The sequence below is a fragment of the Rhopalosiphum padi genome, chromosome 2 (genome assembly GCF_020882245.1).
Source record: "Rhopalosiphum padi isolate XX-2018 chromosome 2, ASM2088224v1, whole genome shotgun sequence".
Taxonomy (NCBI): Eukaryota; Metazoa; Arthropoda; class Insecta; order Hemiptera; family Aphididae; genus Rhopalosiphum; species Rhopalosiphum padi.
In genome coordinates this window covers 67959042-67985580 of record NC_083598.1, presented here as the reverse complement: position 1 = coordinate 67985580, position 26539 = coordinate 67959042, and the positions used below count along the sequence as shown (strand labels likewise).

The 26539-nt window shown below is 28.2% G+C and overlaps 2 protein-coding genes across 13 annotated transcripts in view; one reads left to right on the top strand and one right to left on the bottom strand.

Annotated features, from left to right (window-relative positions):
* LOC132921237 (maternal protein pumilio) overlaps positions 1–13474 on the bottom strand; it is a 100768-nt gene extending 87294 nt beyond the window's left edge. For 3 of the 11 annotated variants that reach the window (XM_060984139.1, XM_060984143.1, XM_060984144.1), the window contains exons 1-6: positions 13185–13474; positions 12976–13066; positions 10426–10523; positions 9536–9739; positions 9323–9427; positions 4416–4586 (exon numbers count right to left, since the gene is read on the bottom strand). In XM_060984139.1, coding sequence (XP_060840122.1) covers positions 4416–4586; positions 9323–9427; positions 9536–9739; positions 10426–10506 — 561 coding nt within the window. In that variant the 5' untranslated portion in view covers positions 10507–10523; positions 12976–13066; positions 13185–13474. Of the gene's footprint in view, positions 1–1542; positions 2035–4415; positions 4587–9322; positions 9428–9535; positions 9740–10425; positions 10524–12975; positions 13067–13184 lie in introns of those variants that run through there. The other 8 variants (XM_060984145.1, XM_060984142.1, XM_060984146.1 and 5 more) reach the window with 6 other exon arrangements.
* A 3076-nt stretch (positions 13475–16550) lies between these two features.
* LOC132922247 (uncharacterized) lies at positions 16551–21958 on the top strand. Of its 2 annotated transcripts, XM_060985658.1 has the most exons (5): positions 16554–16874; positions 19278–20195; positions 20377–20598; positions 21002–21109; positions 21393–21958. In XM_060985658.1, exons 2-5 carry the CDS (start codon positions 19285–19287, stop codon positions 21499–21501), a joined length of 1350 nt encoding a protein of 449 aa, XP_060841641.1. In that variant the 5' UTR covers positions 16554–16874; positions 19278–19284; the 3' UTR covers positions 21502–21958. The 2 variants fall into 2 exon arrangements, with proteins under 2 accessions (XP_060841643.1, XP_060841641.1); XM_060985660.1 differs by lacking the exon at positions 21002–21109 and having other exon boundaries at positions 16551–16874.
* Positions 21959–26539: the final 4581 nt, after the last annotated feature.

The window sequence follows — 26539 nt, the reverse complement described above, 5'->3', positions numbered from 1 at the left end:
TTTAATTAGGTAAGTGGTTTCTCTACATTTATCGATTTAAAAAAACGTGTTTCAACATGGAAATAAACGTATGAATATCGGTATGAATGTATGATAATATATGGATATATTGAGTACTACAATAGGTATTTAAGATACCAAAATTACTCATATCTACTTATTATTAGGTATTCGATATTATAAAAATTTATATTAGAAATTATCATTAAAAAGTACTACGCGTAATGTAATCAAACAGTAATACATTTAGATAAACAATACAATCATGTGGCATAAGCCATAAAGTCTTTACAAGTGAATAGAAAGAAAAGGAATAATGTTGACTTGAGACCAATATGAATTGACTTTACCATCACTCGATAATAATACTACAAAGGTAATTACAGGAAAATCGTAGTTGATGATTTTTCGTATACAACAAAAATAAAATTAACCTAACTAAATCCAAATTTTTTTTTAAATGAATCAATTTTGAACATTATTCTGGCGTCCAAGACAACAATGTAATTCATTTTTAATACTTTCTCCCATTAATTTGTCTAAAAGTATAGAAAACAATTTTCTGCTTGAATGCCATTGCGATTTCACAAGACAACAAATTTGACTTTTCATTCGCAAAAAACTGAAAAGAGAAATAATAAAGGAGAAATCCAGGACTGGGCAGTTTTTAACGGCGGGTATTCACTGCCGAACACGAGGATACGAGAGACGTCACCGGCAATAGAACCCTGTAACGTCGTTACCCATTACCTACCTTCGCTACTGCGCACATGCACAGGAACGAGTCAAACAACAGAAACCGTACAAAAATTCATACAAAAGGTGTGAGGACGACAACAAACACGCACGAGGACAACACCGGCACACCGCTCGTCTAGTCCGAGCCGCACGGCAACAAACAATGAAATCATAACCTCAAAAAAACATACGCATACAATGTCTGGAAACGTATATTTAATGATATATACATCATATCAACCGAGGAAACGTGCGTAACGATGGGATAATAATAATATTCGACGTGTGATATTATATACTTAAATGAACGTGCTTCCGAATTTGTTATTATTTTAGACCGCTTAATGATAGCGTTCGCATTGCACTACGCGTGAGACTGGAAGGGGAAAACACAAATGACGTCTCTCCAAGACAATAATAATAATCTAATATTACGGGCCGAGCGAGTTGGGCACGCGTTTTCTGGGCCAGAGTGCCAGACCTTGTGCGCGAGTGCGAAACTGCAAAATGCGAATTTGCCGCCGCCGTTTTCTAACCTTGAAAATCGGTCTAGCGCGCGCAAACACACACGCGCCCACCATCGACGGACGACCACTCGCTAGAGAACAAAAGCATCGGCCGACCGGTAGACAACCAAATCACACTCGATAGTTAACATGGTGGGGATACACACCAACGTTATTGTAACGCGCACGTGATAGGTATAACAATATTATACAATACAATTACTAGTATAATATATTAACAGATTTTTCGTCACAGACGGTCGCCGTGTGACTCCGAAATATTCTACCAATCGCTCACCATTTCCGTGCCCATGTCTTTCATGGTTGTCGATTGGAACTCCTGCGACAAAATCATGCGGGTCTCCTAGGCAACACAACGGCCTGTGGATGAGCGGTTCGTTTTTTACCCGTCTTCTACACAACCGGCTCACGACCACATGTATAGCACCGCAGTGTGCTTAACGTGAAATACGGGAAACTCGCGTACACATATGACTATTATTATGTTATTTAACACACACTCGCTAGTAGAACACGTCGCTTGAAAATATTTAAATACTTTATAAAAATTATATTTTTACACAATATTTACAGTGATTCGATTACGGGATGAGCAAGAACGATCGAGTGAGAGAACCGTTTGCCGAATGCGAAATGTGTCCGGCTAATCGATAGCAGTAAATAATAATAATAATAATAATAATAATAATATTGCAGCGAAATCACACGGTTAACGAACGCGCCGGGACGACAACATTTCGCACACGAACACGGACACACACTGACACTGGGCACTGGCGCGGTGGCTGAGGGCTGCGGCTGCGGCTGCCGGTCGCCCGCCACCCACCGACCACCTAACCCGGTTGAAACACTAGCGCTCCTTGCGCACGCCGGCACAACGGAATGTTTTTATAATAATATAATAAATATAACGCTACATATACATACAATTATATTATAATAATTATTATTTATATTTTTATTTCTCCAAACAGAAGTTCAAAAGACTCGTGATCGATGCGCTAACGATATCTAATCAGTAATCTCATTTGAATAGTTTTGCTTCATATGCGCGACACAATCAAATGACAATAATTATAAATTATTATACGACAACGGCGACGACAGTCGATAATGTGGACTATAAAAAACGTTTTATACGAATATACGATCGCCGTCAATTTGTTTGTAACTACTTACTTTCGATATTTTCACGGCTGTTTATCGGGAAATAATATATTATTAAATAATGTTATTATAAAAGTAGCTACTGTAATATTATACAGTAGAAGAAGTGCAGAAGAAACCATTGCACCGGAACGCACGACGCGCGTGCGCGTTTATGTCGGTACAACAGGTAGACATGACGACACGCGCGCGTCAGAGAACCGGGAGACACCCGGACACGGTACGGCGTACAGCGACGGCGCGCAATAATCATGATATATGACGGACGCGGATAGATTCACGACGGGCGTAGGACAATCGCAAAACGGACACCACGACACCAGTACGTTGTTCACTTCACTCTGATGGTCAAAATGTTTTCAACACGATAAAAACCAACACAATATTACAATAATATTATTGTGTTGCACATGTAGCGATGTCAGACCACGGTGACTTCTATTCCACTAACATTTACTTCGATTTTGAATATCAGCGGACGGCATACCGTTTTTTGCGTATAAAATTCCAACTATTCGGTATTCCTATGATAATCGACGGCACGCTGTGTGCAAAATGTATAAAAAAACACATAATTCCACAGTAATAATTGCTCGACACTATATAATACTATAATTTTAAGTTATATATTCTTAAAATATTGTTTACAGGTTAACAAATTGCGCTTTATTCTGTTGCTAATTTCTATGGTAACCGTAAATAACTCAATGACGTCATTTTCTGTATAGTCACTCTGTTAATATATTAATATATTATTGACAGTTATCTCCGTAGATATATCTGAATCGTCTGATAATATAATTAAAATATATATATATATAAATAATACTATGTCCAAATAACGAATATAGAATGAACTTGAGCTACTTTCAATTGTTTTAAAGTACACTTCAAAATAATAAAAATAATACACAGTTAGTAAAATAAATAAATATTAAACCAACATAAACATTAAAACATGTAACATAATCCAATCGCTTATCTTATATAATAAATAAAATTAAAAAAACGATGCAAGTACTTTGTTTTCTTTTTTATCAGAATTATAAAAATGAAATATTTTAAAATATTACTAAGCAAATTTTATACTGTAATGATGTAATCAATTTAATTAATATGCTAAATATGCAGATACTACCTTAAGAAAATAGATAATAATTTTTTAACAAATAATCATTGGGTATTACAAAAATTTTTAATTCTGAATAAAATTAATTGTTTTTATCTATTTTGAATCATTTTAATGTAGGTAATGACAGATAAATTTAATGTTTAAGAAATACATTAAAAAAATTAATCAACAATATTTTCCCATTTATGTTGATTCAAACATACATGCTCATTTTTATTAAATTTTACAGCATAAGTAAACAAAATTTGTACAATGCTAAAAGAAAATTAAATAAACCAGAGTCCAGATTTAAAAATAAAAATCATATGCATGCTTCAACTATTAAGTAAATTCAAAAAGTATTTTAAAATTTTTAACTAATAAATATTGGCTTAGGTTTCAACAACTAAAATTGAATCAGTACGCAATAATATTATAACAATAAAATTAATACGTTTTTAGAGGTCTCTATAAACAAAAATATTAAAAATTATATTTTTTTTTATTAAACTCTTCAAAATGTTGATGTTCAAATTGTTTTGTAGAAGCTCCTTACACAATATTTTATATTTCCATGCCTTAATTCAGATTTTAAGCGATTGTTATGACTTTTAAGAATTATAATTTTAGTTAACTTATGTTAGTAATTGAGTCAAACAGTAATTGCTTACATGCAGTGCCGCAACTATACCAATTTGGACAGTGTGTAAATAAAATTAATGGGCCCCTAAATTTTTATCATGGCACCCTTACCATTATAGGTTGGGGCCCCGGACTCGTGTGTTTGACACTCACAACACACCCGGTTATTGCGGCACTGCTTACACGACTAACATAAGTATATTAAAGTTAAAAATAAATAAAATACTTACTTCTCCATTTCTCATGTGTAAATCCATAGTATGTTGTTGTTGTGTTGACATAATAGCATGAGCTGAATTATGAGCCATTGACGAGTTTGCTAAATCTGCCATATGTTGCTGATAGGGATGCAGTCCTGGGGGTGCTCCATAAACATACTGTTCCGCACCACCTTCTCCAGACTAAAATATAATAAAAGGTATATTATGAGTTATAACTTAAAACTATAAATATCATTGATTTGAATTTTATATCTATGCAACAATTAAAATACTAAAAACTATTATAAAACATAATAATGATAATAATGATGAATACAATATTGTTATCAAATTTTTTAAATAATTTAGACGTGCAACAATATTTTTAATACATGATAATATATGCATGCTAATATTTTAAATAAAGCAACACATCTTAAGTTTTAACTATAAGAAAATTGTTTATTTTTTAATAATTCATAATAAGTTTGTGTAAATATCCACTATAATCATCTTCAACTACTAAAAATATTATTTATTTTGAAAGACTTCAATAAAATTAAATAATAAATATAGTACTTAAAAACTCAAATAAAAATATAATATGTTAAAGACTTTAATAATACTTATGATTAACAAAAAGAAGTTACTTTTAACTTCGACTATTATGATTTCTGTTTAATGTTATTTAAAAGCTCTACAATACAAACAATAGTGGAGAAGGGTGGCTAAAACATAGTCCTGAGTACCAACACATTTTAGAAACAAAAAAATAAATATTGATGTAGTGTTCAAAATATATCAGTAGCAGTTTAATATAGAATTGTTTCTATGGTTTCTGACATAAATACAAATTATAAATTATATTCATAAAAGTTTGTGAAGCAGAGTAATACAAATTGGGTAAAATATTAAACTAAGATATTGGAATTTTATTGATATATAATTGATTCAAATAATGAAAAAATGGATCCTGATCAATTAGAGATGTTGATAAAAAATTTACCCACACAAATAAATATTTAGTTTTTATTAGAGCAAGGACTTTCAAACATATGTTTGCATATTATTTCTGATTAACTTTATTATATGCTTAGTAAGTACACAATAACATTTTACATTGTTTGTGGTCAAATACTCAAAGTTTTTAGTGCATTTTTGCATATTTTGACATTTTCAGGTTTAAGATATATTTTTCATTATTTGTGCATATTTCATTAGTTGATCAAAAATCAAGCACTTCAGTAAATATTTTTTATTAATCATGGTCAACAATCATTTGAAGCTACAAATTTGTTATAAAAACGATAGAGATTAATTTTTATCTTAATGGTCAGTAGGTAAATTAAATCAGATATGTATGGGCTGTATTATTGTTTTTTTTTTTACATATATACATAAGATACATAGCAAACAAAATAAAATAATTAAAATGAATAAAATATTTCAGCAAGTTTTTTTTATTGGGAATATTTTTAATTTTTTGATACTTAAGTGCATGTTTGATAATTTGTTAGTTCATAAAAATCCTTGTACTAGTTATTATTCATATTTCTATAAAACATGATGTATTCAATTGTTTATACTTAAATATTATAACGTATTTCAAATGGTTTATTATTTATTATCTATAAAATATAATTAATATTACATGTATTAGACAAGGATCAGATATAGCTAGAACTTTAATGTCCATTTTTTAAATAATGAGGGAGGAGTAAAATGTTGATCCTGGGTATATTATACATAAATGCACCACTAAACACAATTTGATATTCTTGTTGAATTAAGTGTATGTGTAACATATACGATACTTGATATCTACCATACATTTGCTGATTCATTCACACAAAGTTAACAATAACAGCAATTTAAATTTATTATAATCAAAATCTACTTCTTTTTTAATAATAAAATATCTATCTGAGTAGAAATAATCATAATTGTAAGAAATAATCAGTTATATACTCTATTCAAAATGAGATTGTGACTCGGCGACAACCAGTTTTCGTTAAGCTGAGGTTAGACAATACCCATTTGTCAACCCCACCAAGTCAACTATCTGTATGCCTGCTGTGTATTAAAGCCACGCCCATGCGTACAAGTTGGCCACCAAGGCACGATCTCATTTTGAATAGAGTATAGTTTAGATTGTACTTCACAAGTATGATATACATGACATCAATTATTCTATTGTAATATTATGTTAACCAAAAATCTCAATTTAATTATTTAGTTGGGGAAAAATACTATCATATTTAAATAATAAAAATAACTTATGCAAATTGATACTCCTCTCCTCGTGATCACTGGTTCTCAAATAAAACTTTGAACTTGCAAAGAATGAAAAGTTGATCAAATTTGATGTACGAAGAAAAGTTGTTAATGAACTCAGTTCAATTGTAAAAGTAAACTTTTATCACATACAATGATAAAAATGATAAATGTAATAGTGACTTATCATTCTCACAAATTTTAGAACTTGCTTATTATTGGTGTCTATAAATACCATAAAAATATTAACGATGCACCGAATTTAAACAATAAATGATTGTGCATATTATTTAAAATTCGATAATAGTGTTCAATATATATGTTTATGTATTATTAAATGTTTTACAAATAATATTTATAAATTAATAAATGTTATTATTATTAAATTATTTCCATACATATGTATTCAAATTTTAACTAAATATAAAAATATATGGTAAACAGCATATGACAAGAATGCCCACAATTGTATTTCAAGAAATATTCTCATAAACAAATTATAATAAAAACTCAGGTTTTCTCAAGACTTAAATATTTAACAGAGAAGAATCTGAAAAAAAAAATAAATAAAAAACAGTTAAGTAGGTTGAGTTTAGTATTAATCAAGAGAATTTAATTGCGAATATATTTGAGGAGGAATTCTAAAACAATGTTTCTCAGCCAGTGTTTTGGTATTTGATATAATAATTTCTATAAAAATAAGTTATCGGTTATTGGAATATTTTATATAACCATTTTAAATTAAATATTACCCTTTATTCTTAATTTTTATTGTGTGTTGCAAAGTTTGAAATATTTTAATAGTTTATTGCCATAATACAAATGTTTAGAAACACTTCTAAAAGACATTTTTATTATGATTATTAAAAGTACATAAGCGTCCAGCGACAACAACAACCATAAGAAATATCAAAAAATATAATGATAAATAAGCTTATAAAGACATAAAAGTCTCAAATATTATTTTAAATAAATTATAAAATATCTATAACAAAAACAGATAACTCTTGATCAGTCATAATTGCGCAAAATTTAAGTTTTCAAGAAAAATATATTGATATTTTTTTATGAAATTATAACTTTTTAGTTTTAAATAATTTACATAATTAGAAATTGGTAGATTGTATTAATTAGTATTAAAATAATAACAATTTTACTTTATACAAATAAATTTAATGAACAATCATCATGAATTCATTGTCTATCATTATATATTAATATTTAAACTAAAATACCTACATTTAAAATACAGTAGAAACCATTTATAATGACGTTCAAGGGACCTAAGTAAATAAGTCATAATCAGGACTCAGGACTTAAAGCATTATGGATTGGCTTAAAATGTAGCAGAATGCTATGGTAATGTATGTCATGTTAAAACACGTTCAACTATGAAATTTTAAAGTGCATTTTTTTTGCTTTTTTCAATGATTTTTTAAAAATATGCTTATTTCCAGTTTTTCTAATTATTTTTGCTTTTTTGACCAGTATTTCTACTTTTAATTAGTTTTTTCCGTTAATTTCTCAGAAATCTATAAACAATAAGGCAAAATGTCACGAAAGTGAAATTTGATTATTTTTATAAAATAAAGATTAATTAATTTTTTTTTTTTGATTTTTTAGTTAGAAACTTTTCCTAATCATTTTGTTTCAATATTTTTTGTATTCTTTAATTATATTATTTTTAGCACAGTTACAAATTATGTCTAGTACCTACTTTATCATGTAAAAAGAAAGTTTTTTTTTTTTTGATTAAATATTTTTGCTCAAATTTAAGTTTGTTAAATGCTTATTTGAGTGCTAATAATAATGTTTTTAAGTGTTCTTTTAAGCGCTTATTTTAAAGATTTTAAGTGCTATAAGTTCTGAGCCCTGGTCATAATAATCGGTTGTCATTACCAAAATGACAAAAAAAAAATTGTAACTTCAATACATATTATTATTATTTATTTATGCAATGTATAATATAAAAGAAAAAGTAAAGGTAAAAACATTTAATTATGTACATATTTAAATTAATATTAATTCAATTATCATTTAAAATAATCTGTTATTTTAGATTGAACTTTGAATAAAAATCACGCTCTATTTTTTTACTAGTTTTCAAAATTTATCTTTGGACTTACGTTATTCAGCGCCATATCAGCAATATCATTTGCTAACATTTTTGCAGTAATAGTACCTTCGATAAAGTTAAGTCATTATAGATAAAATATTTTAACCAAAAATAACTGTCATAATATCCTTATAGTCATTATATAGATGTCATAATAATTGATACAAATTAGTACATACAGTATAGAAGTTTTGCGGTTTTGCCAGGACCTTTAATCTAAGGTCATTATACACAATATGTCACTATAACCGGTTTCTATTGTATAGACATTTCACTTAAATAATATATGATATTATAACTTCATAAATTGAGTTTTTAAAAAAAAATTACTATGTTTGTTAAGTTAAATTCTGTTTTACTTATTTAAAAAGTGATAAATTTATAAATTATAAATTATTTATACCCAATTAACTAATAAAATAAACTGTCCTATCTACGTGCGTAAAATATTCTTTTAAAATAGTTATGCAAATCATAATATAATAAAACCTTTTTAAGTAAACAAAAATATATGAATAAAGCAACAGTTTTTTTTTTAAATTCTCACTTTAACTAATATTGGTTGTAACTGATATTGTACATTTGGTACTTCAGATATCTGAGGTGGAGGTTGAGACATTTTCGCAGAGAAATATTTCCATTTCTCCTGCATCTTAAACATAAATAACAGTCAATCAAACCTCAAGTCCTACTTTTTATATCCTATATTATATATTGTATTAAAAGTTACATCTAGAACAATAACAATAAATTAACTTACTTGCTCTAAAAAACAGTCCTCAGATGTTGCTGGCCATCTAGGCTGTGGGAGTTTGGATGGTAATGGGGCAGATTGTAATCCATATTCTTGTGATTCACCTGATGCACAATCAAATACATAATTGACAATTGGCTCTTCTTGTACTGTTTGTCGTAATACACTATCTCCACTTGGTTCATTTTCATTTAACTGTTGTTGATGCTCCTAAAATAATTAATAAATAAATATTTTGGTACCTATACAGTAAAATATAATAAAAATAAAATTATATTAAAATTATTAGTAAATAAAATTATTTTATTATTTTTATTATTTATATAGCTCGGCAATCATTAGCCACAGGTAAACGAACCATATACTAATGGAAAGATAAGATAACCAAGTTTATTTTTAGTTATCTTTCCATTAGTATATGGGTTGTTTATTTGTGGCTAACTATTGCCGAGGTATATAAACTTGTAATCGGATGATGACTTTTGAAACACCCTATATTAAATAGTTATACAGTTTTGTAAAATGTATGTGTTATACTTTGTACAAACTTAACAGTAGAATTTAATTAATATTTAACAAAACTATGAATTATAAGAAAATTAAAAAAACTTTAATATGAATAAATTCAAATTATCACAATTATTATTAATCTAGACGGTAAATTTATAACCTGACTTTATAACAGTTCATTGATTATGAACCAGAGATATTTTTAATATTTCAAAATAAAATAATAAAAAAATTTGATCAATAAAATATGAAAATTGTTTTAATAATTAATATCATTATATAGTTGGTCAATATATAACAAATAATAATAATTACCTATAATTATTATTACACAAAAAAAAAAATTATTATAATGTTGGATTTTTACTATAATGTGAGCTATTTACCTGCAAATGATTACCACTGTTATTCAACACTGTATTATTTGTGCTGGAAACAGGTACATTCCCTGCGCCTAACCACTTCATTTGAAATTGTAAGAAATCTGAAATTCAGAATAATATTCATAATATGTATTATTAAAACTATAATACTACTTATGATTTACTACAGAATACAAACAAAATGAATACATTAAGGTGTGATACATACATGTATTCATCAATTAATTAATTGAAGTAGTTATTGAATTTATAATATTTAAATTAGGAAATCAAATATTAAAATTAACTAATATCAACATACATAATTAAAAATACAAACAAAATATAGAATGCAACAATTATATATAATCTGAATATTAAACACGAGATAGATACATATTATCATGATAAACATTTTTCAAAAATATCTTATAGTAGGTACAAGACCTTTATATAAAATGTTTTGAATACTGAAAATCATAATGAAGATAAAAATGAATCCACAGTTATTTCAACTTCACATTCATTAAAAAATATAAAATTAACTAATCCAACATATCAAACAAATAATAATAGAATATTAATTAATAGTAACTATATATTTTTACACAGATACCTAACCTATATACCTAAGAATTGCAAATAAGATGTCAATATTATTATAAAATACTGAATTAGTATATTTTAATCTTCTTTTTTCATGTTTGAATCGATTATGTCACGGGAATGCTTTTGCATTACTTATGTGAAGTGAGTATATAGAAGGATTATTAAGGAGCTAGCAATAAACTCAGACATTAATTTTTATTAAAATTTTATTTTTAGAAAACCTGATAGTTTGTTACAAACTTATTTTAAATTATATGCTCCTTCAAATAGGTAAATTAAAATAATATGTAGAATCCTATTAGTATCCATATTCTGTAAATTACCTTAAGAATATTTTAATCATTTGTCATTACACAAATATATTATCATCAAACATAACAAGGGTCACCAAGGTATATATTTTTTTAATTTATTCAATGAAATGGAGTGAAAATTTTTAGTCCAATAACTCTAATACTATATATTCTAATGCTAGGTCAATGTAGACTTAAATTCACAGTATATTCTACTACTAAGATAAGTATAAATATAAATCTCTACTTAGGGACATAAAAAAAATGAAAAAAATATAGATGAATAAATATTACCTAAAATTTATATTTCATACCCAAAATTTAAGATTCCCAGGTTTGAGATTATAAGTTAAAAATTAGACTAGAAAAATAGGGCCTAGAACATATAACTATGAAGTTACTCACTTAATATTGTGATAATGAAATAATTGTCAACTTTATTATGATAGGTAAATTAATGGTTTATGTTAAAAAATTTAAGACCTGATAATCTTAACTAGGGGTTGCCAGGTTTTTAGCATCCCAGATTCAAAATTAGTACCCTCAAAGTCCAATTCATAGTTTTAAATTTTAATGAAATAGTGTTTATTTTTATTGTTCAAATTCATTATTTTAGGACTTATATTTTGAATTATTATATTTTACATAAATTGTAGAATTGTTTGCTGATAATAATATTGATTACCATAATTAACATTATCAATGACACCCACGCTTGGGGATACCATGAAAAGAAACATTTCTTAACAATTTCCTAACAACTTACTTATAAACAATAAAGACAATTAAATAAGGAAAATAATTTTTATATAGTTGAAAGAATCAAAATATTTAAAAAACTTGTACTGCCAATCAATTACTAAAGTAATTACTAAAGCAAAATTTAGAAGATAAATTGAAAATAAGATTTCTAAGTACTGTTTATGTATTGGATCTTATTATCAAGAGCAAGAGCATAACATGGATAAATGGTCATAAATATAAGTTAAAAGTAGACCAAACATACATTTTCAGTAAATAATACATAAGGATACATTTTAAAAAGTATAACTTAATAATTTTTAACTTAATCAATTTATTTATTACAAAAATAACTTTTATCACTGAGAGGAAATCAAAGATTTAGATTTGAGAAATAGTTTTACATACTATCTGCCAATTTAATCATAAAATACAACTATAGTATTGAAATTTAGATTAATTTTAAATGACAAGAATCACAAAAGTTATAATTTCAACAAAATTATAAAATCAAAAGAGAAATAACTTTATTAAGATTTTCTATTGAGATTAATGATCAATTAAAATTACACAGTACTTATCATAAAGGCTAAAATACATGAAGTATAACTTTATCAGTCATTTTAAACCCATATTATAATTTATTTGATAAAAATCAATAAAGTATTTAAAAAAAATAAAGTAACTTCCTAGATAAATAATGATGAATAAGTCTACAGAAGTACTAACTGATTATAATAATTATAACGTCAAAACAGAGAATTAATATGTGCAAAAAAAAATTTCAATATCAGTATTCAACTAAAGAAACAGACAGTTATAATCAAATCATAATTGATCAGTTTATGTGGAATGAACATTAAAGATGGGCATATTTGAACGAGTCACTGGCAAAAAGAATTTAGCTTGCATCGGTATTTGGTGGACTCACTTGTAACGATAGTTGGCCGATGGTGAACGAAGAACCAATTGAACCGATGGCAAACGTTCAGCAATAACCAAGAGATGATTTGTTTACACTGCTATTAAACAACCGACGGTTTTTTAATTGCAATATTATTGGGTAATAGCTAATTGTTTCAATTTTATCTATTTGTATTATTGTTATTTATTATTATTATTGTTATTTATACTAAGTACCTCTGGAACGCACAGCCGGCACTCAGCATTCGCTTACACCACACACACACACACACATACACGCACACACACACTAAACGAACGGACGAACGGAACTTTACAAAATTATACAACACGAAATATCTGTACACCTATATAATATATACTACACACGTATGTAATATATATTATGTATGATTATTTTTTTTTAAATTTTTTTTTTTGAAGTTATGATATAATATTTACAAATTACGCGGCCTCCGTCGGGAGGTTTTGTCCACCATTGAATTACATTAGACAAGGACGATCGACATTGATAGTTCTTTATGGTGTTCGCTCTGTCGCACGCGCACACGGTCATCGTCTAATGTCTAGCCATCTCATTCCCACCCGTTAGCAATGATCGGGTGTTCCGCGCTAGTGTAAGGTTCTCTCTCTCGCACGCTGCTGCTACCCCCCGGTCACCCGGTCAACAGATAAAACGGTAGCTGCTACAGCTGCTGCGGCGGCACTGTTCGGAAGACCTGATAATGGTGCTGCGCGGCGGTGGCCTTGCCGAAGTGTTGTTGATACGGTGCGGTCGGCGAGGCGCCGGTGGGCGGTCACCTGGGTGCTTGTCACAATCACACGGGCCGTCCATTGAACCGCACCGATGACAACAGTAACGCCATTGTTCGGTGTTCCAACCATCGTTGATTGCCGTTTTTCCTCCATGCCGACCGCAAACGCTACACCATAATTTCGGGCGCGACACACCGCCCGCACTGCGTCAGCATTGATACAATGTGATCTGAGACGTCAGCTGACGGACAACGGCCCCACGAGTCACGATATGATATGAGTTTACGTCGTTTACGAGTAATTACTAATTACGACAGTTTTGACTCATTTAAATAATAAGTACATGTAATAGTGAATATAGTCTGTGCTCTGTAGTTCGTCGTAGGCACGCATCTTTTTTTTATAACACAGTGTCAGACGTCAGTACAAAACTGCACTGTAGACATTAGACAATTATAAACATAGTGTTTAACGCTGTACACTAATGAGTAATGACTAATACGCCCATGGATAAATGACAAATGCACTAATAATATATATTACTATATTAGAATTTAACCACAATAAAACAAATCACTGTCTTACATTGTTATTTAGCGTCATCAAAAATACGTTATAACGTTATTGTCTTATTGAATATTGACTAAATAGTAAATAAGTAATTATGGTTATAAGTTGACCCTCTCCAAGATGGCAAGATCAATTGATTTTAAAGTTATATAATAATATATATTGTACTATTGAAATGAATCGTAATGATTAAAAATAAGCTATACTGGCAAAAATTACCATTGGGAAGTGCTTCAATAAATCGAATTTGGAATTTGCAAATTATCTAAAGAACAATTTTGTCAACGAAAATAAAGTCCAAAAAATAATCTAATACATAAATATACTATTCAACATTAGTTTAATGCGATATTTCAATATAAGTTGTTTATGCAATATGTATTAAATGTATACCATAATTATAAAATTTAACGTACCTATATAGTAATATTTTTTTTCGGAATTCAATTTTATCTACTGACTTTTTTCCAGGACCCAATTTACCAATCCCGATCAAAGTATACCAACAGCGCCGTAAAAATCGTAGGTGCTGGCGGTGCATGGCACTGTGGCCCGCAGGGTCGAAGGGCCCATAGCAGATAGCCGTCAATTTTTTTTTTTAATTTTATTTAATTTGATTCTTAATTATTATCTTGTATTTAAGTTCATATAACAAAATGTAAAAATCTGGTCCGTTTTACTTGGAATTGTTTATTTAAATATTAGGAAAAATACTAAGTCTAGAACTCTATAGAGTGACATAAATAGATTTGTTGATTATCATAAAAATAAATTTAAAGGATTAAAAGTAATCGCAACGATTACTTTACATCCACAAATACTATCTAAGAAGTAAAAAATTCCCATAGTGTGAAGTCAGTCTGACTTTTTTATGTATCTCAAGAAAGAGGGGCCCATATACATTTGTTTGCACCTGGGGCTTTGACATAAGAATTAGGAAATAATCATCATTCAACAGGGCTCGCTACAGGGGTGTAGGACACTAGTCACCAAGACAAGTAGACAGCAGTACACATATGACATACATATTCGTATATTGGCATATTGCACTATACACACAGAGTCACAGCGAAGCATGAAGTAGGAAGTCGAATAGCTGAGCAAGGCAGTACTTCGTTACAATGAAGATTCGACAAATATAAGTCGAATTTTTGATACTTCGAAGGAATGCCTTGGCCCTTCGGCCTTCATTTCAATATAGATATGATATCCAGGATAATTTATTATTATCTATATGTATTATGTAAGCTCATGGAGTTAATTTCCTAAATATAAATGATATAATTTATATAATATTTAGTGTATCTTTCAAAACTAACGAGCATATCTTAGTTAAGTCAGAGTTATTTAATCTGTGAGTTCTGAAGATATTTTTCAGCAGACTCGATCCAGTACCCTGTACGTCGATGCCGAATCATAGACCCGTAACTTCCCAATTGCTAATCTTACATTGATTTTTTAAGTGTGGAGACGCATGGCTGGTAAATCGCCCTTTTTTCCTTGTCCACTGCTGTACCCTAGAAGTAGTCATTCGTTTCCCAGCAAATTATTTGGACTGGAATAACTCCTCGGTCTTTCATCCTATCCAAAACTATAATATATGTGCGGCAGTTTTAGATTGAATTGTTTGTAGTTTGACAATGGACTTCCTCGTAAAACTTCAAGGTTTTTACTTTGGAATATGTTAGCCAGTGCCAAACGTACGTGATAATGGGTCAGCTGCGTTGCGCATTAACTCTATCTTTGGATAAGTTCCTCTAACGAGTTTAATTTTAATGTGTGGTAGAGTTTCAGTTATGTTATTAATTGTTGTAGTTATTATAATATTTAAATTTACGCGGTAATCGGGCTGTTATCACCGACATAGTTATCACTTATACCCGATACCGTAATACTGTATACGTCACGATTATAAAGATTATCGAAGATCTTCTAAGACCATGATCGTGGTATACGTTTATCAATCATGGGCTATATTATATTCCTGCAACCGTATCAACCACGAAAGTGGTCCATGGAAATTGGCGGGTCATATAAGCACGTGGTTATATACACGGTTTAAGATATCTTAAACCGCGGTTATATATATTTTTCTGTGATACCCATAGATAATAATTATTATCTATGTTGATACCACTATAGCATATATTGCTGTATATCACGGACTACTACACAGACAGATACTAGTATCTTAGTTCGTGATATATATATATATATATGGATACCACTAAATAATGATACTGATAACCAAAAATGATACGACTACTGAAATAAGTAGTTAAAATATCAAATCCAAATGATAAATGTCTAAATACCATGCGGGTGCTTACTGCTTGGCATGGTAAATTGTTTGTAGTTTAAAATTTGCTTTTGTCTGATATCCTAATTCCGATTTTCCGTTTACATGTTAGAAATGTGTTACAGATTCGTCGGTTAATCGAAACTCTATTCTTATTTCTTGTAATAGTGTAACCTTGCCGAGCCACAACCGTCTATCAAAGACAATTGTAATTTATTATTATTTCTTAGTATTACAATTACAATGTCGACCTAAACTATACACGTGGATGTGAATAATCTGTAAGTAGCAATCTTTAAATTAAGTTTTGTCTAATAAAAAATTGTACTTCATTTTTTAAATTTTCTTATCAGTATATTACATTATTTAATAAGCAAGTAATATCCATTTAGTGTAAAATATGGAAAATACAAAATAATTGTTTTCAGGCCGTTCTTACAATGTACAGTTAGTGTTTAATAATGCTAACCAGCAGAATTTCTTATGTGTTAACCGATAGAATTTTACCGGTTAGTCTTAACCAACACTTAACTGGACAATGTAAGAACAGCCCTTAATATCTTATTTTATTAGTTATTGTTCCTTACAATTTATTCTATATTCACTATTTTAAATAAATAGATAGATGTTAGTTAAGATTATGTACCTATTATCCTAGTTCATAATATGTACATATCAACAAACTACAATAATGAATAAATTAATATATTTTTTTAAAATCTATTATTACAGTTTATTTAATATTTCTTTTATTTTTGTAAGAATGTAAACATTTATTTTCCATTTCATTATATTGTATACGAATGACTAAAAATATTGACTACCAACGTGTGAAATCACAATCATTATACAGAATGCACTGCTTAATTTTTTGTTCTTACTGTAATAAAAATATTATTTTTGAGAGTGACATTTGACATAATAAGAATCTACTTAAAATATCTATTTTGATTTTTCTAACATACCTTTTTGATAAGAATTGTTTTTAAATATTTGTTAGAAACATTATTTCTAAAGGGTCCTTTTAAGGACCATCATCAGTTCTTTTTAGAGCTTCTAGAAAAGCTAATATAGATTTGATTTGTAAACTGATTTAGTTAAAATTGTGTATGTATTATCGATTGAATTTAAAAAAAAAATGTCTGTCTACTATGCAGTGTTCTTTATACAAAATCCAACACATCAAATGTCTATTCATTATTCTTGCTTATTATATGTATTCAAATTTGTTTCTTTTCACAAGTTCAATTTTATATGTTCTTTTCATCAAATCAAAATAATTATAATAATTTTGACCTTCTCTATATTTTTATTTAGTCCTATTCTTTCTACTGCTTGCCCTATTGTTTTGACAACTTTGGAGTAACCTATAGTGGGTTTCTGTGGAACCTAAATCTGATACTGGTTATTGGTACTTTGGTTGATTCTACTAGAATCTTCAAAGCATCTAGAAGCATTTTCTCCAATTTAGTGTTAAATAGTAACATATTAACACATTGTTTAAATCCTATATCAACTATGAATGCTTCATAAATATAATTTTGTCTATATTATATATACATAGTACTTTTTTTCACAAAATACCTTAATCTAATCTAAAAATATAAGTGTAATTCTGTAATTGATAGTTAGGTTGAGGTATTTTAAATGTTATACCAGGTCCAGACATAGTATAAAATATTAAACTTTAACAAAAACTTAACTTTCTCAAATAGACAGGACTATCTAAATTACATTTTTTTAAACACAATCCATGTTTTATTGGCTCTGTATGAATCTGGCTTTCTGTAATAAAATAAAAGATCTAAATCAGTTTACTTAGTTTCTATTTTTAGCTTTTCTTTTGAGTTTTAAAAATAATTAGTAAATTCTCGTTGTACATGAGAAAATCTTATATTTTTTCAATCACGGTAAGTATGCTGTGCTTTGAGCACAGTAAAATGGTATAAATGTGTTTTATTATTGTGGATTTTTATTTGTAATTGTCTATTAACAAGGTCAAGGTGTGTATAATGTTTAATAAATATAGACTAAATCTTTAATTTGACTTTTAATATCCTGTACATAGATATGTATCTCCGACCCCAGTTTAAAAAACTGAGCATGCTGCTGTCATTTAGTATACATTTTAAAATCTATATCATAATTATACTATTAAATAATAATTTGTACTTTTGGCTCATAGACATAATAATGTTAATAGAAATAAAAATAGATTTATTAATATGTTAATTAATGTTAACATGTCTGTTTTAATTAAACAAATCTTGTTACTATGAACATTACTTTTGTCTTTTCATATTCTTATGGATATTTTATATAGTAGTAACTAGTAAGAAGTTTAATATTAATTTAATATTTATTAATTATTTATTTAATATTAGAAAATCATTGAAATAAACTTTAATTCTTACAATTATTTTTTTAACCCTATTACTTAATTTTAATTTTAATTCTATAGATCTCTTTAATTTTTAAATTTTTAAAATAGTTTCTAAACCTAATTATATGCATTTTACATTTTTATTTTCTATATTCAATTAACTGAGATAATACTATATATTTTCTTTTAAATAATGTTTATGGTTTATTATTTGTGTTTATTTAAATGTTATAAACTTACTAAATAAAAATGTTTGTAAAATTTCTAAGTATCATTATTTAGTACTAAAAGTATTTTACAGGTGTATTATGGGAAAAATAAAAAAGAGAAAAAGTCTAGATTCGTTAAAAAAATTGCGGCGGTCAAAACGGCGACGATCTTCTAAGAAATTTGTTGAAAAAAAAACTGTATCTAAAACACTAACTATGGACATTAATGAATCGAATGTAAATGTTGTTGAATCTGATGAGGTTATTGAGGATGATGACAATTCACTTCCTACTGATATACTTAAAAGTATGAAAACTGTTTCTTCCAAAGTAACAAAACCAGACATTATAAGTGATGAAATTATAGATATTACTAATATTACTGATGAAAATATTGCAATTGAAAATTTCCATACTGTAAATCATAAAAAAACAACTCTGAATATCGATAATGATGACATAATAGATATTACTGATATTACTATCACAAATGATAAATATGAAAATGTCCCTAAACAATTTTCTAGTGATACAATATTGTCTGATGATGATGTTGATGATGATGATGATAGTGATGATGATGATGTTCAAATTATTGATGTTACTAATCGTGACTCTATTGAACTTATTACTATATCGGATGACAGTGATGAAGAAAATACATCAAATCAAAATTCTATTGAAAACCCAATTAGTTTTAAACCTGTTGACAAATGTCTAGATATTTCCACAAAAAGCATAATTAAAAACTCATATAATAGTCCTTTACGCAACCGCAAAAGGAGATGGGATGAAGAAAATATAACTAAATTGGATAATAACTTAGGAGCATTTGTTATTGATAAACAAAAAATTTCTAATAACAAACAGAATCTTTCACAGAATTTCATCACGTTGGAACAAAAAGCTTTTAAAATTTCCAAGCCACACGTATCTTCAACCATTACGACTTCTAGTTCTAATAGAAAGCTACGGCCAATTGTCATTGATGGTTTAAATATTGGACATGCGTGAGTTTTATTTCTTATTTTTTTTAATTATTTCATTACTATAAAAATAGTAGTAGATTATAAAAACATTAAAATCAAAAAAATATTTTATGTAATGTTAGCAAAATTACTTGGAAAAATTCTAACTTAAAGTTTTAATTGTAATATAAAAATATTAAATTACCTAATTTACTTTTTTTAGACATGGTTCAGGAACGTTTTCAGGAAAAGGCATTGAATTATGTATACAATTTTTCACTGATCTTGGACATACAGATGTAATAGCATTCATTCCACAACATCGACAGGGACCACCTGGGTCTGAATCAAATACTATCTTAAATAAGTTGGTTAAAAAAGGACAAATTTGTTTTACTCCTAGCAGAAAAGTCCAAAACCTAAGGATGACATGTCATGATGATCGGTAATTTAAATTAGTCTATTAACAAACTTATTAAATTTTTTTCATAACTGTTGGTTTTCCAATGAAATTTGCTTTTTATAAAGGGAATTATACTTAGGTTAGCCCACAGTAAAATTAGTTTACATTTTGTATGTAATTATTTCCATAGTTCTATTTAAGCATTGGAAATTTAATTCAGATTATACTTGTAGTTTATTTTTAAAAATTTTTCTTCCGTAATGAAAATGAAAATTTAAAAAATTGTGAACTCCTTTCATATAATGTATATGAAATTGTTTGACAAATTTAGATTAATAATGTAATGCTTATTATGTACAAATATATCTCAATATTATTACTACAGTAAATAGTTTTAAAAATAATATTCATCATGTAATTTATTATTATTATTATTATTTCATAGAATTATACTTAAATATGCCCATCAGTGTGGTGGAGTAGTTGTTTCAAATGATAACTATCGAGATTTATATGATGAAAGCGAAGCATTCAAAGAAATCATTGAAAATAGGTAAAATAATAATTTATTTTTCATACTCATTATGTATAAATATAAAATATAAAAATAAACATTTAAGATTTAACATTATTACAAAATAATAATATTGCTATACATATATATTTTGTATATTTTTTAATTACTTTTGTGTATAAAGAATTTATAAAAAAAAATTAAGTTTCCTTTTTTATATGAATTCCAAATGTTAACAATTAAAATGTATTTTTTTTTTCGACTAATTAGATATATTTTTTATAAATTGATTTTTGTTAAAAAATAATTTTTTCATTTCTAGGCAAGTAATGGTTACATTTGTCAGGGATCAGATAATTGTTCCAGAAGATCAATACAATCGAAGATCAACTATCCGGTCTCTTTCAGATATTTTACGTTTTCCTGAATAAATTTAATTAAAAGTGATATTTTAATTATAAATGAAGTACTTTATAATTTTTTTTTATTATTATTCATACCTAATTCAAGTTTAATGTGAAAAACATTTGTAATGCAAATTAAAAAAAATATCTAATATTATATTATTATTTAAAAAAAATTGAAGACTGATAACTGATAATATTGTTAATTACATTGTAAAAAAAAAAAAATGTAAAGTAATGTGATTTTAGTTTACTATTTCAAAATACTACAATAATTACAATTATACTAAGTTATTCGTTGTATTAAAGTTTTTTATTTAAAGTTATTATTTAAAATTTTCATAACTATACAACTGCTGTCTATTGTGTATCTAGTATACCATACTATTAAATAGGTCGTCACTGTCATGGATGTATTGAACTTGAATCATTTTCTGTAATTTTGAGCAAAGACAATCTGTCAATATATTTTGTTATATATTTATATTGTTATTAGTTTATTTTTTCATGAGTACACTTATAAATAACAATATGGTAGATAAAACTAATTTTTGCTATAAATAAATATTATACATTATATTGAATAATATAAATAGGTTCATGGTATAAGTAATAAATTACTTGAAATGAATATAAACATTTTTAAAATGTTGCATGCATAAAATAATAATAAATATACCGAGGAACCAAAATATTCAAATCCATTTGAATTATAATTTTTAAATTACAACTAAGTAAATATTAAAACTGTTATTTTTTGTTAAAATATTCAATATATATTGTTTTTAGTCAGACATAACTTCGGGGAGAGGGGTTCAAGAGTGAGGGTTTCTTAAAAATAAATATTATACCTTCTCAATTCCAATAAGAAGAATATTGGACATACCTAACTCCGTGTATACGTATCGCTCCAGCAGAAAGAAGTTTTTCAACCTCAAGAAGATTAAAAACATAGCTTTGCTCTAGATTGAGTAATGACTGAAAGTAGGCTCCTTAAATCATGTCAAATAAATGCACATTTAGATAATAGATGATATATTAGATACATATTTTTGTTAAAACCAAAAATAGACGCTTAGAGTTTGTAATACAAATTGTATTAATTATATTATTGTATTATTGGTTTATTGGTAATAAACTAATAACTAATAACGTTGATTATAAATACTATATTATAGAAATACTACGCAATATATTGCTTATATAAGTAATGTAATAGTGTAATACTAATAGGGGGGCTTCAGCCCTAGAATTTTTATAGTAAGTAAATTAAGAAGGCAAGGCTCTGACCCCCAAAACCCGTTACATTAATTGATTATAAATGTAAGTTGAAATTTTATTTAATATTACTAATATTAATATAAAACAAATAATAAACAGCTAGTGGTATTGAGGTTAAACATTAAAATATTAACATATTATTAAATATTATTTTAGATACAAGTTAAGTTTTCTTAAAATATAAGTGAAACTATGATAGTTAAAGAATTTTTATACATAACTAGTATAATTTCAGCTTTAAGCTTAAATTTATTTAAAATGTCTTCTTTTTTAAGAACGTTTGACAAAATCTCTTATGATAGCTAACTTTGAAAATCGATTTGGTAACATGGTTGATCTTATATAAGTAGGTATTTATTCGACGCATTCTTAAGAATGTTCTTTCACAAGATGTGGAACTCTTTGGAACTGAAAACGCTAAATGTAGCATTTTGTATAATTTACACAACATGATACGTCTAACACAGTTACACAGGGTCATTATATACAATAACTTAGTTTAATAACAAAAAAAAATAAATATTTTTCCAAGATATTAATGAAAAAAAAATAAAACGATATTTTAAATTGTATATAATAATTAATAATTAATATTTAATATTATATATTAAGTTTAAAAATGTTACTACTGTTGGCGGGAGTGTGGGACTAGGAATTAGGACAGGGGCTAATTATAAGCTCCCCAAGTCCTCCCTAGTTCCCCCAATGTTAACGACACCGTTCCGACAACAGTACCAAATATTACAGCGATAGCGATTAGCGACACGTTTCGACGGCGGCGTACATTTTTCACAGGTCAGCGGCAATCACGATCAAATTACCGGTCGGTAAGTCAAGTGCCTGATCGATATATACAATAAAATACAGCATTCCGAGCACTTGCCGATGCTGAAGAAAATTAATGTGCTCCGTTTAGTCCGCGACACAATGTCACCACAGTAGGTATTATGATTTATATTAAATAATATAAATACTGTCACCGTAGCTACAGTCAGGATAATGGATATATATATATATATAATATACAATATACATGGATTTCGTTCTGTACCGTCGTGCTACCGCAACTACTAAAGTACTATAGGTAACTAGACCAGCGTTTCCCAAAGTGTGTTCCGTGGGACAATCTCAAGGGTTCCACCAGATGTATGTGATTATTGAGAAAATTATGTTATATTATATTCGGATTATTTATATTATTAAAAATTATTATTATAAATTATTTAAAGAAGGGAGTTCCGCAAAACACAAATTATTTCTCAAGGGTGGTCGTAAACGTTTGGGAACCGCTGAACTAGACTACCTGAATACTATAGTACCTACTAGACTACTAGAGTACTAGACATCTAGACATTGTCGCTGCATTCAAAGACACGCCGATCACTGGTTGTGTGTTCCCGTATTCCCATCACAGTATCACACGATATATTTGTTTATTTTTACTTTTACAATATCTCGTCGAGACGCGTCTCCGACACACCGACATTGTATTTTTGTACGATCGCAAAATACCATTTGCGATTTGGACCGACTGCTTTATGCCTTTATCGGTCGCCGTATTATTTTTATGCGTCCCCGATTGCGTTCGGCGGTTCGTCAGCCTTCCCCCGTGTTGCGACGCGTAAACGTCGTACCTACTCTGAGACGACGTTCTTATTTTGACGTGCGTCCGAGTGTGCCACCGGTGAATGGCAATCTGTTCGACATTAGAGTATTAGACGCTCTAGTACGTTTTTAAATGTTTTTATCATTGTTGTCCGGCTTCTTCGCCGGCTGTTCCAACGCCGCCCGCCAACTATTCTACCGTTTGTCGACACCTTTGTACGCGCAATGCAGTGCACTCTCACTCTAACGTGCTCTAACTATACCGTCTTAACTATGACATTTCGTGTCCATCAAGCAGTCAGTCGCATTGTTACGTAACGATTAATAGTCGAGCTCTCGTAAATTAATAACGTAAGCGTTTACCATAACTGTTATTGGTGCCGTTGAGGCAGCACCGTTATCCACCCCGGTACAGCGCGCTAGCCACCGTGTCGCCGTCGCTGTCGGGCTGAGCGATTGTAAACTAAGGTTGAATTAAAGTAACTAAAATTAAAGTGGTTTAATTCTTTTTTTTTTTTACGCCGTTTTGGAGATTATTCATGTGGAATAAAAATTTTCAATTGTTTTATTATAACTGTAATGTAAAATTAAATTAAAAAATTAGTAAATAATAAAAATCTATCAATAGTTTATTAATTGTAAAAATTATCCGAGTAAGTTACCTGTACCATATACTATATAATAATAACTATTAAACTATATATTAAGGTCTTATTTGTTTTTTGCTTTTACGGAGTATGGCCAGTATGGGCAAATTATTTCATATTTTTCTTGTATAAAAGAGGTTGGGCAGTGGGAACTTTCCCTCCTGACAATTTTTTGAGAGGTATAATTTTGACCCCTCCCCCCTAGATAATCCAACAGTACAAATATTTGAATCATCATAAGTTAAGAAAGAATGTAATGTTCACTAATGTATTATTTTAATATTATAGATTAAAATATTTTCCTTGAATTATTTCATAAAAGTTATCATTCATTTTAGTTTTCTCTCGAGTCTTGTTGTATATGTTATCGCAATTCACAATAATCATGAATAACGTTAATAATATTTATATTTTATACTAGTTACTTTTTTAAACTAGCTAGTAGCACCTATTAATGAAATCTTATAGGTATTATTTAACAATATTGGTAATTATATTATTATTATTTTATAGTTATAACTATAGTATCTGCTACCAGTTACCTATAATTTGTGTTTATCTAAACCATAAAATGAGTTCTAAGACTTGTGTAAAATCAAACAATTAAGTGTACCTACTCACTATTGTATATTATACTGAGTATACAATACATACAATAAAATATATTTTAAACAGGGGAGGGAGGTTGTCACTTGTCAGGGTTTTGATCGTAATAAATAAATTATTTTGTCTCCCTAGATTTTTTCCCAGTTACGCCACTGCTTAATGGTTTAGTTAAGTCATTTAATAACAATTCTATATAGTGTGGTATAGACTGTAGATCGTAGATTTAATATTTGCCCTGTTGGCAATATAAAAAAATAAATAGTTCTGCCATAGTCCACGCCGTCCATGGATTATATGCGTCTTATTTAACACTTAAATTTGTTATATTTTTAACAACAAAATATATGTAATACCTTTTTTAGAAATACTACTAACTAACGTATATAATTATCAATTTATTATAATTAAATGTTAAATATAAATTAATTGTTATATTATTTAATTGTAAATATTAAATTGTAATATTATAAATACATCAGAACATTGAAAAACGCGTAATGTCAGTGACAGACTGACAGATCCTAGGGGAGGTGCTAGGGACTTCGGCCCGCTAGACCTCTTCAACAGTATCTTTAGAAAAATGTAAATACAAATATTTTAAATTATGTAACGTATTATAATTAATAATAGGTATCTATTTTGGAAACCATTTAGAATTTAGAAATGTTTTTGATAATTCAATTTTTAGAAACACGTGAACGACATTATAATGTACCTATATAAAATGGCTTTACCTTTTTTACTACAAAAAATATATTTGAATTCAATTTTTTAATTGTTTACTCGTGTATTAAGTAAAAAATGACTACAATGGTTGTGATTAGTTATTTTAAAATAGGGTTTCTTGATTAGATTCCTTAGAAGCGGCTTTCTTATCTGGTCTAGCGTTATGTCGAGATATGCGAGGATTGCGAGCTTCTGCTGAC